General features: G+C 44.8%; 1 protein-coding gene across 3 annotated transcripts; it reads right to left on the bottom strand.

Annotated features, from left to right (window-relative positions):
• Positions 1-926: 926 nt before the first annotated feature.
• Positions 927-14,411, bottom strand: ANGEL1 (angel homolog 1). 3 transcript variants are annotated; one of them, XM_065752050.1, is made up of 12 exons: positions 14,340-14,411; positions 12,172-12,771; positions 11,417-11,643; positions 10,718-10,787; positions 9,524-9,957; positions 9,140-9,266; positions 8,221-8,331; positions 7,435-7,504; positions 6,861-7,024; positions 5,846-6,010; positions 4,065-4,299; positions 927-1,550 (listed from the first exon to the last, which is right to left on the bottom strand). In XM_065752050.1, exons 1-12 carry the CDS (start codon positions 14,401-14,403, stop codon positions 1,502-1,504), a joined length of 2,316 nt encoding a protein of 771 aa, XP_065608122.1. In that variant the 5' UTR covers positions 14,404-14,411; the 3' UTR covers positions 927-1,501. The 3 variants fall into 3 exon arrangements, with proteins under 3 accessions (XP_065608122.1, XP_065608131.1, XP_065608139.1); XM_065752059.1 differs by lacking the exon at positions 4,065-4,299; XM_065752067.1 differs by lacking the exons at positions 4,065-4,299; positions 5,846-6,010 and having other exon boundaries at positions 1,505-1,550.
• Between the last annotated feature and the right edge of the window lie 1,899 nt (positions 14,412-16,310).

The raw sequence follows: 16,310 nt of genomic DNA, 5'->3' as shown, positions 1-16,310 counted from the left end.
AGTATCTGCAACTGCAGTAGAAAACAATAAACATCCCCCCTACCCTGTCACTCCAAAGTATGGCACATGCAGTAGTTTTTCTTAGCTAAGTTAATTATACAAACAATTTCTGTCTCAAAGGGAAGTAATCACACAGTACCTAGTAGGTGGTGTGAATGGACAAGAGAAAGTAATCACATCTTAAGAACTTATAGTCTGTGTCTAAGCCAGACAGTAGGAACAGACTTCAGCAGCAGCAGAAAGGTTCTTGCTCCATGCTCTGTTATTGATCTTTAAACGTTTAAAAACAGCAAAGAATAAACCTCTACTTCAAATGCTTCACTGAAAATACTCTCTGTCTCACATCTTAAAGATTTCACCAAAAGTGGGCTAACCCCAGCAAGTAACCTGACCCACGTGTCTGTAGGGGTAGAAAAGGCAGAAGAGTGACTGGGCTGAAGCTGAGAGGAAAATGTTCTGCTGGTTCTTAGATCAGGATATCCCCTGATGCAGATGGCTCCTGGAATTCTAGTTTTTAATTCAGATTATACTACTTGGACAGCAGTGAAAAACCTTCGTTGGCAAAAGCAGTTAAAAGCATTAATCGAATCAAATGAAAAAGGTAAAACACCGCCACCAAAAAGCACTGTCCTCTACTATGCTGAGAAGCCAGAGACTGCAAAACGTAAGGATCTCGCGTGCACAGCAGCGTGCAGAGATCCATGGGAAAGCAGGAATTAGCCCAGAAGGACCACACATACAGGGACTGCAGGATTATGAGAAGGCATATGACATCCTTCAGCTAGCAGGCCATTAGAAACTTCAATCAATTCAGTTCAGTTGGATTTCCTGATTTATATTTTCATTTTGGCAGTGACTTCCATCCTAATTCCAATACATCATTGACACCCACTTTATTATTATTATTATTATTATTATTATTATTATTATTATTATTATTTTGTGGGCTGGGGAAGAGGGAGAATACTGCATTCAAATCCCAGTTCAGGAGCAGCTCCTGAAAGTGGTCAGAAAATGAACAAACTTAAGACTGCTGGAGAAGGCAGCAGACTGCCAATGTAGACTTAAAAAAAGAAAAAAAAAGTAAAAAAACAAACAAGGCTTGATGCTGTCTTTTTTGTGTGTAAAAGGAGAGACTGGATGGAACAAATGCATCTTTTGTTCTACTGCATGCCAACTTCTAGCTCAGTTTTTTGCTTGTTGCCACCTCAGCACCTTGAAAGTCGCTGTGTTTGTCTAACCATGGTTAAGAAAAATTTTCCAGCTCCACTATACAGCATTCCTATTCCCTTAGAGCACAAGAACATGCAGGCTAGATGTGAAGTAAACAAATAAAAAGAGCTTCAAGGCTAGAATGATGTTTTCAGTGGAAAGTGGCAGATAGTTCACCTTAGCAGAAGAGCCAAGCTCATACAACTGACAAAAGCAAGGAACTTGAAGAACATGGGCTGTTCAGTCACCTATCTGTTCTTGTTACAGATGGTGAGTTCTCTACAGAAACTCATATCAGACTTCGAGACACTATGCAGTAAATGGCAGCAATCATCTCCCTTGTGCATCCCAGTGACAGGGCTATGAAAAACACCACAAGCCAGGCAGGTACAGTGATGTAAGGAGGTGTCCACAGGCAGCAGTTCAATTAACTTGCACAATGGGAAGCCTAATGAAAGGACTGGTATTTGGATGAACGCTGGCTGTTTGCAGAGTCCCAACAGTACATACAGTAAACATTCATTAGTGAGGTGGTAAAAACTGGGAGGAGAAATTGCACTCCAGCAGAGCCCTGATCTGCAAGGTGCTATAAGAACATCACTCAAAATCAGTAAGAGCACAAAGCATGCCTTGATCTATCTTTGAAAGAGCATCATCTTTTCTCAGGTCCTCTACCAGACTCTTTAAAGGAGAGGAATGAAGGTCCTCTGTTTTCCTGTGCCTTACAAAGAAGGTTGCAATACAGGGCACTAACAGTTAATCTTGACTTTTTTTAATTTAACAAGAGTTACTCCTATCTAAGCGCTGGTTTCAAAGTTCCCACTCCTCCCACTGAATTCCTCAGAGATAGGAGGTAAGGAAGCCACTTACAGCTTGACACTATTAAAATAATGAGTTTTAAATATGACTTAGCCCTAAATAATTCTCCCAAAGCTTCTAAGTGAAAAAATACAGCTGCAGAAAAATAAACAACAGTAACTTTAAAAGATAATTGGATCTTACATCCAATGTCATGGGAAAACAGCTGTTGGAAAGATACCTCATAAGAAAAAGATGCAGAAAAAGAAGACCTCAGGCAGCAGCCAAGGTTCATTTTTTGACAAAAGGACAGAAATTGGAGCAATTATACTGTTTATTACTCCTCCTATCCCATATATTTTGGAAAAACTGACTACAAAGGGCATCTTCCCAAAGTGATGAACTTAAGACTGAGAAAGAGAAGGAAGTCCAACTTCTATCTACATGGCATAATTAAATACAGCCTAGCAGCTGTGTTGCATTCTAAGCTGTCGTCAAATCTTTGTTTGCCTCTACAGCTGCATGTTCCTTAGCAGCTTAGGACATAACAGGATATTTATGCACACTGCCAGTGATCTCTGGCATCCCTTTCCATAATTACCAATCTCCCTGAGCTCTACATCACTACTGCAAAGACGATATAGGAAGACCACTTCCCTCTTCTGGCTATAGCAGGTGTTCCTGTTTCACTTTCATAACCATTTACAGGCTTCTCCAGAACTTACCAGAAAACTACGTAAATGACAACTAGTTACACTTTTCCATCAAGATACAGTGTTAACTGCTACATCTGGAATCTTAATTCTGCTTCCCATCACAAGTTGCTGATTACCAGAGTCCCTTGTTATTTCACTATGTGACATTCTCAAAGCATCAGAGAATGCATTGTTTTCCCCTACAACTATGTAATACTTGCTGTGTGAGTGGCAGGGCCTATTTCCATCCATCCCATCTACAAACTTTCCCTACAGCTTCCAACAGCCAGGGGCATCCAAAGGTCTCCAGATCCATTTGATGTTAACTCTGAATTGCTCTAGAACAGGAATTTTTCTTCCCTGAAACAGGTCAAGTCTGTAGGGGTCTACACCAGAGCTTCAGGAACAGTGATCAAAACAACTGCAGCAATCAACTATTGAAACTGCATTTCTGAAACAGTTTCATCTATGAATGCCCAAGAAAAACAAGACAGCCATGGCTCTGAGAGCTGCAGGAATCTGGGAGCCTTCTAACCTTCAGAGAGAAGCAGAAGATTTGTGCGCATCGTCCAGGGGTTTCTCAGCACTTGAATCCATATAAACAGTGTTTAGCAAATTAAGTATTCCAAGTCCTTACTGTACAGTTCCATGTATACTGAAAATCGAAGTGTTAGACTGACCTGTGAAACAGATTTCCCAGCAAAATGTAGCTGGAACTTAAACCTCCCTGAGAGATGTGCTCATGCAAGTTACCCAAAAGAAAACTCTTTGGTTTAAACAGAACGGAATAAGTATTTGTGATGTTCAAGCTCAGCTACATCACAGAAGTGGCAAAGTGCCTGAGCTATCAGCTCACCTGACAGCATACTGTACAGCTTCAGGGTCTGAGTAGAAGGGGCAGAGGGTCTCACACACACACACACACACACACACACACACACACCCATCATGAACTGGCTATCAGACTGGGCCAGCAGTTACAACCAAAGCAAACAGTCACAGTGTTAAGTGACAGCAGGACATGTCACAGTGTTTTTTGTTTTGCTTTGGGTCGGTTGTTTTTAAACATTCAATGTCTCAAGTTTTCCTTTACAAGGTTACATCTGGAGGGAGTTATCTGCAACCAGACCGCTATGTGGCAACCTTCAAACAGCCTGGTGGAAAAGTAAAGCTCTCAGTTGCACAGATCTCTTTTCTCTCCCCCTTGCACAAATAAAACTGATTATAAAACCAATTATAAAATCAGAGTTAGAGTACTTGAAGACATTAGAGCAACTCTAAGAAAAAAACATCCACATAAATACACAGCTTGGCATCCCTCCCCAGTTACAAACACCAGGACCATACCAGAACCATTACCTTTGAAATTTAGGGTGAGCAAAGCAGCAAGCTTGTTTACCTCCAGATTCCTGTTCAGTTATGAAGACTCTTGCACATATTATCCAAGCTGGGGTAGCAAAAGCCATCCACACATCACCAGTTAAGTACAACACCATGTAGCAGGGGTCAGAAGGGGACACACAATTCTTAGAAACTGTATGGGGTTGGAACAGAGCGCATGCCCCATGTCTTCTGAACAGTTCACAGAAATAAGCTGTAAAGGATCAACAGTATTTGATTTCTTGGAAAGAGGGGGACAGTTCCTGAACCCATTTTGCAATGATGCCAAATAGACCTCTGTGACGTGAAGACATGATGGGAAACATCTAAACACACTTTTCCCTCCTCTCTTCATCCTTCATTACTACTATCTTGTGTAGCTAATTTACGTTCTCCCCTTTCACATCCCAGCCAGCAAAGCCTTGCTGAGCATCTCCTCAAAGGGTTCAGCTGCCAGGAGCACAAGGTGCTGCAGTAACTTTGTGTTTTTCATTATATTAGAAAAATTTTATTTTTCAAAAAAGAAAGTTAACATTTAAAATATGAAAATTGCCCAGTATAACACAGAAAGAGCAAATGACATTTCAGGTCTTTTCATACCCTCTCAAAAAAACCTGAGGCAGGACAAGACCTCTGTGCCCTGTTCGCGAACAGAAGGTTGGACACATTTGTCCAATATTGCTCTCCTTTCTTATAGCAGAACTGAGCACCAAAACTCAGGCTAAAACAAGGCAATTTGCCTCAGGACCAGGTACAGTTTTGTTTTTTATTTGGTACTGTACAAGCAGAGGAAAGTACACCAAGAGGACACTGAAAGACTGACAGTCCTGCCTCCAAGGAAACAGCCTTCCCGTCCCTCCCAGCATGTGTTCAGAGACAAGAGCCAGTCCTATGGATTCTACCTACCTAAGCATAGCTAGCCCCAGAAAGCCTATAGCCTGGCCCAGCAGGGTGCTACTGGTCAGCTGTCTGCCCCCTGAGAGGTAAAACGGAATTGAGAGGACAAAGAAGAAGGGTAGGGGCAGTGAGAATACCTTCAACTGTTCTGTTTGATGTTTCTGCTTCCTCTAACACATTTCCAATTTTTATCTCTCTTTTAAGAGCCTCCAGAGATACAGGCTTTGGGGTTGTCATACCTTACCAGACAATTTTCTTCACCTGATATTCACTGGAATGATCTTGCTGAAACTACTTAACTACACAAGCTCTTCTGCCAGCAACACAGCCCTTACCATTATTAAGAAAAACCTATTTATAAGCAGTTAGCAGATCCACTCTCAAAAGCAACACCATGTTTCTAAAGACCATGCTTCATGAACTATCATTCAGAAATTAAAAGAAACATCATTCTGGTGTATAGATGCCCTGCTACTTGGTAGCCAGAAGCAGACAGCAGTCCATCTGTATTTCCCAGGTCCTCGAAGAACTTACCAAGGGACAAATAAATATGGGAGCAATGTTGGTTCCTGCAGCACTAAAACATCTGTGAAATTAAGCTGTGGAACAAGGATCCCTTTAGGAGACGATAATGCCTGAATACAACTGTGTTGCAACACAGGTTTGCAGAGACCCACAGAATACCAACAGAAAGGGCTCCAGCTTTCTTATCCCTACTTTTTTTATGAGGGCATGAGGACAGAAAGGGATTCTTCAGGCACGTCAAATAAAAGAGTATTCTTGCAAGCTGGCTGTACATCCAGATTCTCAAACTGCTATATTCAGAGTATATTTTCTTTAGGAAAAGGGTTACCAACACTAACCCTCTCTGAGGCTGGAGATCTCCAAGCCAAAGCTAGCCAGCAGGCAGAGATGATCAGATGAACAAAACGGATTTGGTAAGCCATTTGCCAGCAACAGGATGTCTTCAGAGAGAAGGGAAAGGCGGCCAAGCAGCTTCAGGACTCCATCTCGGTACAGCCTGCAATCTGATAAAGTGGAAGGAAACATCAGCTGTAGACTAATGCTGCATATTAACTCTATAGACTCACAGAGGGATGCTTGCCAGTGGTTTCCAATCCTTTCCCCGATGAAGAAAGACAACCTGTACAAACACTGCATGCACTTATGAGCTTGGATATGAAAGCAGTGAGCATTCTATAACACTGCAGTTCAATGGCTTCATATGTTTGCAGGCACAGAAATCCAGCAGATGCTGAATTCACCAGGTAGTTGTTTCAAGTGGAATGAAAGGAACTTCCTGTAAGTCCTAAAGATAGTTTCTAATTCCCCACTGAGGAGGAACTAACCTCTTAGTTCCTAACCTCCTCCCCAAAGTTAATCCTGATGTGGTCCAAAACCAGCTCCAAGGCAGTTCCTGGATGCATTTACATGCATCTTCCATCAACCTAACTCCCATTTCAGGTAGTAGAGAGGTGCTGTCATTTTAACAAGAGTCACCTCCTTCAAAAGACAATGTGTGGTCTGGTCTCAGTCAGACCTTAAGTCCGAGCCCTGAACTTAGGGCTCAGCACTGCTTATTACCAGGAGCACAAATAGCTGGACAAAGGAAGAAGAATGCATTCTGCTCTGGCTTCCTCAGAAGTCTACATGAATCTCATCTGAGCAGCTTCAGTTTTTCCACAGTGAAGACAAACACTGTGCTCAGGTATCTTGAGAAGACATGCTGCTTCTACTTTGTGCATCACTTCAGTCAAAGTTACCACGTAGATCTACCCCAGATTAACAAAATGCTCTGTCCAGCGCAGAGCTATGCTGTGTTACACTGATAGCCCTCTTCCAACACCACAGGGACAACCCCTGCACTGGCACACTCACCCCCTCTGCTTCCATTCATCACAGGCTCTGCTGAGTAGAAGATATAATCAACGGTGGCACCGAGCCCCATGGGCATGGTTGTGACCTCAGGGCATCCCCTCTGTGGCAGGAAGTGGCTGTAGACAGAGGTCAGGTTGAGGCCGTGCTGGATAATGCCTGCAGACCTGCAAGTGAACAGCCAGGATTTACCAAGAAAGGAAAGAGGATGATGCAGCATTCAGTGCTGCAGTCACAGCTGAAGCTGGAAGTTCCCATGCTGATGACACAGGCGAAGCTGAAAGTTCCCTTACTGACTCAAGTCTCCAAACTATTTCTGAATTTGCAAAAATGTACAGAGAGACAGTCAGAATTATTTACTCCACTTGCACAAAGCAGACCATAAACTTATCTCAAATCCAATACAGAGTCCTGTCTACACCTTTCATTCTTGACCTCATCAACCCAATGCTGCCAGAATATCACCTAGTCGCTGGGACCTGGGTGGACCTTCATGATTATTTCAGTCTTTACTTCAAGCAGCTTTTCAGAGCTGCAGGAGGTGAAATGGCAGGCCACAGAAAGTGCATCATATTACCTTGGGATGAACATCTGGAGATCAGGGTCATTCACTGGAGCAGCGTGCTTGGGCCAGTATGGAGGGGGGTCTGCAAAGGAGCAGAGAGATTTCAGACACACCTACAGATACTGGAACGGGCTGCTTATTCCAAGTCTGAAAAACATCTCCTGAGACAAAATAAATCCTTTTGCCCAGGAAGAACAGATAACTTTCAGTCAAGGCCATGTTAATAAAAAATAAGATTCACAGAAACATGCTGAGAGCAGATCACTATAGCCATATTGTGTCCTAATAAGGACATGTCATTAAAGCATTTCATATTATCAAAACCCAAGGTGACTCAACCTACAGTCTTGAAGAAAGTTCATTTGCCTTAGCCTACAGCTTACACAAAGACTCACTTAAAAGGCAGAATAGAAATGAGAGAGCAAAATCAGTTATGCAACAAAGCCCAGGTGTGAGGCAGTGTTTACTGGGTATAAGCATCCAGAGTCATCAGTGTTGCAGCCACTGTGATGTTATGGTCTTCAGATTTATTCTCCTGCAACAAAAATCTTAAATTGGAGGGGAAAAAAAAAGTCTTTATTAGTAGTCTCCAGAAGAGTCTGAAACCCAGTGTGCAGAAACACTGTCAGTGCTGCAGTAAGACTATGCTCTGAGCCCTCATGGAATCCATTCATAATCACACAGCCACAGAACACTATTCTTCTGTCTTCCCCTTTTTGTACCAGGTATTACCTCCAGCTGTTTTTCATCACGATACATCTAGGAGAGTCATGAGCTGAAAACTACCCCCATTAATACCTGGTTTAGCATCTGTCACACCTTCCAAGAAGACCAGCTCTGGTGGTCGTTCACAGGCAATATCACAGAAATGGAACTGGAGCAGGAAGTCTCGGCTGTATTTACGTCTGTCTGCAGAACAAAACACAATTTCAATAAATAATACAATAAAATATCTGCAGCAAAGTCACATTTATAGCAAGTTTCATACCAAGTACCCTTACACCATGAGAATAGGAATCACTTAATAAACTTAGCATAGCAGTAACTGTGCTCTGTTCTGCTCTTTTAGCCAATGCATCCATCATGGTCAGCACCTTGATGAGACAAATTAAGAATGTTCCCCCTGAAGCACTATAAGTTTAAGGGATTTTTAAGCAGATCAGTGAGCTTTCAACTCAAGGAAACTCATGTCTGCCTAAAAGGAAAGAACGGTTCTGCAAATCAGGTTGAATACACATTTTATATCCAAGCTTACAATAGAAAATATTTAGTGTGGCCTCTTTTTTATAATCTGCTTTAGAAATAGTAAAGAACAACTACAGCAGGTAATTGTAATAGTGCGCAATTAAAGTGGGTTCTTGGCATTTTCTAATACTGGTATGCAAACACTACCCAAAATGGCTCTTACAAACACCTGCAGTTGAAAGCTGTGGATGCTGAACACTGTTTACAATTGCATGAAAGCTTAGGCCTGGGAATACAAAAGCTATGTAGAGCAATGGTCACTTGGAATACTCAGCTGCTGACTAGAGAAATATGACTGCAGATACTGCAGAGTAAAACCGAATTTAATTCAAGTACCAAGGAAAATGACAGAATAATAGAATTGCTGCTGATTGCCTCATATAACACACGTGTTGGCTACTCAGAGAGATAGCAAGCCTGCAGACTCCCCGTCCATAGCAAGCTCATATACTCAGTGCACATTAGAGCTCACCCTGTTTCTTTGGCTGGCACACAGTAACATACTGGCAGTTGTCTGTTATACCCAGTGAGCTCGGCCACAGCGGGGACAGCAGCTTCCGAGAATGCAGCTGCTGGGAAAGGTCTTCCTGGCCAGACACCTGCAAAGAGGCAAAAGAGAGGAAATGTCAGTAACTGTTATCACTGTTCTGGCAACAAACAAAAAAACAGTATTGGAGGCAACATGCACACATTCATCTGCTGCTTTCCTCAGCACTGCTGGAGGCACTGGGGATGAGTCCTGAATAATTAAGTTTAACACTGGGACTCTTTCTTGAAAGAGGAAGAATACAGCCATGCTTTTCTCCTGCAGCATGCAGTAAAGAGCCACCCAATCCCCGTTCTGCCTGACACCCACCTTCCAGGCTGGCATTCCCTGGTAGGAAAGTCGACCGTTGCGGATGAATTTGTAAAGCGGAGAGTCAGGTACAGAGTTCAGGTCACCACACAAAATGACAGGGTAGTAGTGACCTTCAGCAGTTTTTGCAATCTTGTCAATCTCTGCTAAGAGCAAGGCCATCTGGGCAAGTTTGATATCTCCTCGACGGGGATTGAACAACACGTGTGTGTTGGCAATGCACAAAGGACTGACTGCCTTCAGATCAAGAGCCTCTGGGAGCAGGGGCTGCAGCAAAAGCACCAAACCCACATTATCCCGATTGAGGACATCAAGGCCAGGTCGGAAATACTCTATGGGGCGGACGGTGATGAGTTGGAATCTGCTCTGCTTATAGCACACTGCGCAGCCATCAGTCTTTCTCCCAGTCCTCCGTTTATAGAAGCAAGCGAAGCCTGAAAAGAAACCATCTCCCATTAAACAGCAAATCTGGCTGCTAACTCAGGCTCTCTTTCCATTCAAGTTCAGCAAGTTAGCATAGCAGACTTGTAGAAGAGGTACCCACTATATTTTGAAGGAATGCAATTCAACCCAACAGCCTGTCTAGACAGATTATTTCTTCAACCCCTATGCATTCCCATTGTGCTAATTTTCACCCTGTGTTCTACAACAGATCTAGGCTCTACCTACAGAACAATCAGTCATCATCTGCCAGCAAGCAACCCTACTTGTAAAGAACTGTTTGCTTAGTAACACAGAGCATATTTTATCCCCTGTCAGCATTCCTTAAGGTCTCAGCTCCCCCTAGCAATAGGCAATGCACATAAGAGAAGACTCACTGCTTGGGAAGCACGGATTCCAACCTTTCTTCCTTCAGGTGCAATGCCTTCTACCGTACAGTTACTCCTTTTATAAAGCTCTGGGTGCAGCATTATACCCAACTGTGTCTCAGTAATCACTGTCTACCATTTATAATCCTTTGTCTTTTCCTTCCCCTTGTCCTTCTAGGACCCCTGCAGATTTGTTACTCTGACCTCAAATTGAAAGATCAGTTACAAATGAAAGGGGGCAGCAGGTGGTTCAGAAGTAAGGTCAGCAGCTCAAATAAAAAAGAAGAGTTCTTTCAAGACTGGATGCTTTGAAGACATGGAAGAGGAAGCACTGCTTGGCCAGTCCCATGAGCTGGAAATACAGACACATAAAAGCAGGACATACCCATTTTCACAAATGTTGGTTCTAGCTGCTCCCTGTAATGGTTCTCTTGCACCTCCTGTAGACACAGAACCTGGAAGGAAGTCAGAGACCTCACTTGCTTCAACAGTATTTGCCAGTTACCTTGTTTTGAGGAAGGAAGAAAGTGCAAAAGTATACTTGCATACTAATCCTGCAATAGAAAGGCCACAATTGCAACTCTGTCCTGTAATTCCCATCTAGAGAGCGATAACTTTCCGGGTCATATTAGCTTATCATTCAGTTATCAGGCAAAGTTCCTTCATCATGCAAAGAGGGCTCAAGGAATAGAGAAAGTCATGAAGCTCTCTTTATGTGGGCCTCATCTTCTGTGCCTCCTTATAAACCTAGCCCTTCCCCCCAAAAAACATATTGCCTCCTCTTCCTCCACTTCTGCTGTTCATAAAGTTAACCTGTTACCTAAGTATTATTAGATGCTACAAAAAAAAAAAAAAAACAGTCAAAACAAGATAGGCAGCAAAATTGTATACACAAAGCCTCATATAGTCTCAGAGAAATCAGCACTCAGCTACCAAGTAGGCAGCATCTTCCTAGGATTTCCCCACTCTTAAAAGAAAATTAAAAAAAAAAAAAAAAAAAAAGAATGACCACAATGCAATCAGAGCAAACAAAAAATTCAAATTCCGGTGATACTATCATGGAGGGGGCTTAAGTCATACTCACATCAGGATCCCAATGTTGGATCTCCTGCAAAATATTTGGAAGGCGGTAGTCCCAGTTCAGGATGTCTGGATGACAGTGCAGGTAAAGACCATGGCCCTGTTCCACCAGGTCCGGGGCAAGGATGTTGTAAGACATGACACGAAATTCAAAGAGAGGATTTTTTTTTGAACCTAGATCTAGCTCATAAGGCTGGACAGAAAGATCCTCCCAGTCTCTCCACAGAATCTCTACAAAGGAAAAATAAAATAAAAAAGCCAAATTACAGCCACTCTGGGTACCCTCCAGATACCTTTGTTTCTCTGGGATGCAGAATATTAATGTCATTCCCTAAGCTCGGGTACTTGAGCCTCTAACCTAACTCTAATCCATCCTGGGTTTTGGATGCTTTATTTGGATTACTTTGGTTAGGTGACACTGAAGATAAGATAACAGAAGACCAGAGTTGAGTGTACAGAAAAACTCAACAAGCTTTCAAGTGCTTTCTACACTTCTCAGGCACAGCTCCTGAGAAATAATGTATCAATATCCAGACAGCCTAATAGCACAGAGACTTCTAGCTGTGATCAGCCTGTCCTCGGCAAAAGCTCACTTTGTGGTTTTCACTAGCGGATCTTGCCAATTCTGTATCTTCTGATATGATCAATGTCCCTCTGATAGCAAGCCCAGGCCTAACCCCCTCAACCAGAAACAAAAACCTAACCAGGTTCTCTACAATATAAATTCCTAACATTAGATCCAGAGCTGTTGCCACTGACCATGGTAGGGTACCTCCGCTGGGAAAGGGCAAAATTGCACAGCATCCTGAGCAGGCCAGGCAGGGGGCTCTGTTGGCACCATGCCTGTGTCACCTGCTAAACCCCACGCCAGCACTGCTGGGTCTTCATTCAGGCCTTCTACATTGATAGTGGCACAGTCAGCTGTCCGGTGATCTGCCTGTGGCACCACAGCTGCCCAAGGTGTGCTGCCTACTCCAGCCACTGTTTCTTGCATGGGTAATTTTTCCAGTTTAGTCACTGCATGATCTTGTGGTTCTGAAGAAGTCAAGGCACGTAGCTCCGTGAGCTGCTGACTGGCACACCACACAAATTCTGGAGCTGAATTCAGGTCGCTAAGGCTACTCATCAATAGCTCTGAACCTTCTAACCAGGCACTGGTGGCTGCAGCTGATACGTTTTCCGCTACTGGGGCACTCTCACTGGCTGATGAACTCCCTGTTCCTTCCTCCAGACACTGCTGGAGCAGGGCTTCTTGCTCTTCTTGGACCAACTTCCCTCTGGTTGCAGCAAAGACGCCTTCTATCTGGGTGGACGTGCTCTTCGCCAGAAGCACATTCTTTTGACATGTGAAAAAAGCATCTGCCATTAAAAAAAAAAAAAAACAAAACATAATACAGATGAAAATCCTTTCTCATTCACTCTTTCTTTCCTCTAATGAATTTGCTGTATCTAACCATTCAGTATAGCAACCCAAACAAATGACTTCTCTGAAGAAAAACAGTTACAATCTGAGTAACTTATCTTGTCTCTTAATGTTAGATCACAGTCCATAACTTGCTTTGTTAGTCAAAGACACTGAAACTGCACAGTGCAACAATGGCTTTACCAACACTACTAAGTGCAATTCCAACTTGGGCAGCACCACAGCCAGTCAGCCAAGCTAAAAGGTGCAGATAAAGTTGCATCTGCTCTCAACTACACATCTGAAGGCACAATCTGTACAAGTTAGATAATGGGGTACGTGGGTTAAGAAGCTAAGTTCTTGAAGATGACCACTTAGAGCACATTTCTTTCCAGAGATTTGGTAAAATGTAGTACTCAGTTAAGATGATTGAAAATGGTTACATATCACAACAATGTGCTAGAAAATAAAATCTGTTCTGTGATTAAGAGATGAAAAATAAAGAAGCAGGGGGACAGACATGATCGATTAAAAGCCTTATTAGAGAGAACATATGTACAGAAGAATTCCTGATAAGAATTAATGACCACCTCATGACTGCTATCTGTGACAAAAAAAAAAAATTCTGCTGTTCACATAACACTTCTGAGTATCAGTGTGTAAAGCAGACAACTGTAGGCACTCTTTCTACCTGTATCGACATCAGAGATGACGGTATCCATCTTTTACTACAAACTGTACGCAGATAGCAGTCCCTGCTGTTAACTAGGGATTTCTGCCATCTACAGATCACCTTTTTCCTGCTGTACCCCTGCGACAGTCAGTCACCCACAGCAGTAACACACAGGGGTCAGCAATATCTCTGTAGGCTTATACTGCTGGTATCTTCTGTGTCAAAGCTTTTTGCGTGCATCAGAAATGGAGCACTGAGACCCACCAGCCCTCTCTATGCTTCTGCAACAAAGCTCACAGCTGTCACAAATACCAGCACAGGACTTCCACACATCGTTACAGACGCGGTTGCCATAGTAGCTTGTAAGACAGTGCCACGGGAGCAGCCAGTCGCCGTGACCGCCCTGCAGCAGTGGCTGCCACGGACGAGAACCGGTTCAGCCAGGATGGCTCTATGCGAGCGCAGCACCGACGCCTGTGAAGCCACAGCTGGATCGGGGAAGCTAGGTGAAACCCGCACACAGTCAAGTGAAGGGCTAGCAGGCCTCAGAGCCGGCCGTGTCCAAACGTGTCGGGCCGATCGCAGCGCGGCTCCGAGGCAGCCCAGGGCCCCGTCCCCTTCACCCAGGGTCGCGGAGCTGGGGAAGGACCTGGCGGGGCCGCCGCCGATGGGTATAGGCCGCCGAGGCCCTCGCGGCCCGGCCCGGCCCGGCCCGGCCCCAGCGCAGCGCCCGCGGGGAGGCAACGCCGCTGCGGCCGGAGCGGAGCGCTGCAGAGGGAAGGGAAGGCCGGGCCCCACGCGCCCTCCCGGCCGCTCCCCGAGCCCGCCGCCTCCCGCCCGAGGCCAGGTTACCTCGCAGGGCCCGGACGAGCCGCACCGCCGGCAGCAGCCCGTAGCACAGCACGGTGCCTATCATAGCGCACCGCCTCCTCCGCCAGCCCGGCCCTAGCTAGGCGACGCGCCGGCCCGGCCCCGCCCAACAACAGGCTGGGGGCCCGAATCCCGGCTTCCTTCGCGCAGGCACTCACCGCGCCTTGGCTACGGGCCTGGCTGCGCGCCGGGCCGCTCCCGGCAGGTCGGGGCAGGCATGTGGGATGGCCTCTGCCGGAGTGGGGCTGGGGCCGGGCTCACGCCGGGCGGACGGCTTAGGCCGCCCGAGAGGCATGCTTTCAAACAGAAGTTTGCACTCTGCTCTCCAGAAGCCTACAGAAGTTGTAATCTCCTGGAAAAGCGTCACATAAAGTCCAGTGTGGACCCGAGCGGTTCGTAATTGCACTACAGGTATTGCAGATCTGCAACCACGTTTAGTTAGCGCCTTGCAGAGAACAGGCTGTGCGGGCAAACCTCGTTGGCAGCAGGTTAAAGCACCAGCACAGGAGCACGTTTTCCTGTGGTTTGCTCACGGCTCTGCAAAACCAATCTCATCAGCTGCAAGCACACTGTGAGCACCTCGTGCCGTGCAGAGCTGAGGCCCCTCATGCCGAAACCAGACAGTTCCTGGGAAAAAGACCTGTTTGAGCCTACGCTCTTAATATTCTGTTTCATTCTTCGTTTGGCTGTGCACAACATCCAGAAGCAAACATCAAACTGAGCACCACTGCAGCTCTTCATACTAAATACATGTTTTTTATGTATCATAGTAATATACAAAATTGTCAAATCTAACTCAGCTGAGCTCTGATGTCTATTAAAATCCCCTTTGTCATCTGGTAGGGAGCATTTTGATCCTTTATCCACACTGCTTATCACCTCTCACCTGTTAGAAGTTGGTTTCTGCTTCAGGTTAAAAGCTTCTCATATTTTCGGAGTAATGCTTCATGCCACCCCAGGTGTTTACCCTCCTGTTTGGGAAAGACACTCACCACTCCTCTGAAGGGTGATCTCAGTAACCCTCTTCCAAACTCCCTTAAAGACGTGCTCTTGCAACTAGGTTAATGGGATTCACATTGTCCCCACCTCAGCACCAACCAGTGCTGCCAGGCTGTGCCTGGGATGGGCCCTAGCTGTTGTTTCAGGTTATTACAGAATCACTAAGGTTGAAAAAGACCACTAAGATCATTTAGTCCAGCCATCAGCCCGCCACCAGCATGCCTACTAAACCATGTCACACAGTGCCACATCTACACTGTTCATGAACACCTCCAGGGACAGTGAGTCCATCAGCTCCTGGGCAGTCCATTCCAATGCATCACTACTCTTTCAGAGAATAAATTTTTCTTAACATCCAACCTGAATCTCCCCTGGCACAATTTGAGGCCATTCCCTCTTGTCCTATCACTGTTACCTGGGCTTCCTTCAGAGAGTTGGAGAGAGTGATAAGATGACCCCTGAGCCTCCCCTCCTCAGACTGAACAGTTCTAGTTCCCTCAACTGCTCCTCATAAGACTTGTGCTCTTCAGTCCTTAGAAAGAACACTTTTCAAGGGGTGAGCAGTATATACTCAGTATTACTGAGATCAGCACAACACATATCCATGGATAGGACCTGAGCTCATGTTATTACGTATATGTCAGAGTTATCTCTATCCCAAAACTGCAGATATCTCTGGCAAAGTACAGCAGTGGCATGCAGACTCCCATATCCTGTTAGGAGATCAAACCTCTAAGTAGGCAAACCTCTGGAAACCATCAGTGGTGTCTGCCTAAAACAGAGGTTGTTCTCCAGAGCAAGGATTTGTGACAGCAAGGGCTAGTGGCCAGGGAATTTAAAACAAAGCTGTTCTTTGAGAGCTCAAAAGTATCTTCAGTATCCCAGCCCATATCAGGATAAGCAGACTGGAATAGAGAAAGAATGTTGGCAAGAACCACAGTCAAGCAAGGGTCT

The sequence above is a fragment of the Cyrtonyx montezumae genome, unplaced genomic scaffold, assembly GCF_038088225.1.
Source record: "Cyrtonyx montezumae isolate F1298 unplaced genomic scaffold, pur_monq_1.0 scaffold_10, whole genome shotgun sequence".
Taxonomy (NCBI): domain Eukaryota; kingdom Metazoa; phylum Chordata; class Aves; order Galliformes; family Odontophoridae; genus Cyrtonyx; species Cyrtonyx montezumae.
Note: the sequence above shows the minus strand (reverse complement) of the source record. Positions and strands in the feature narration are given on the sequence as shown.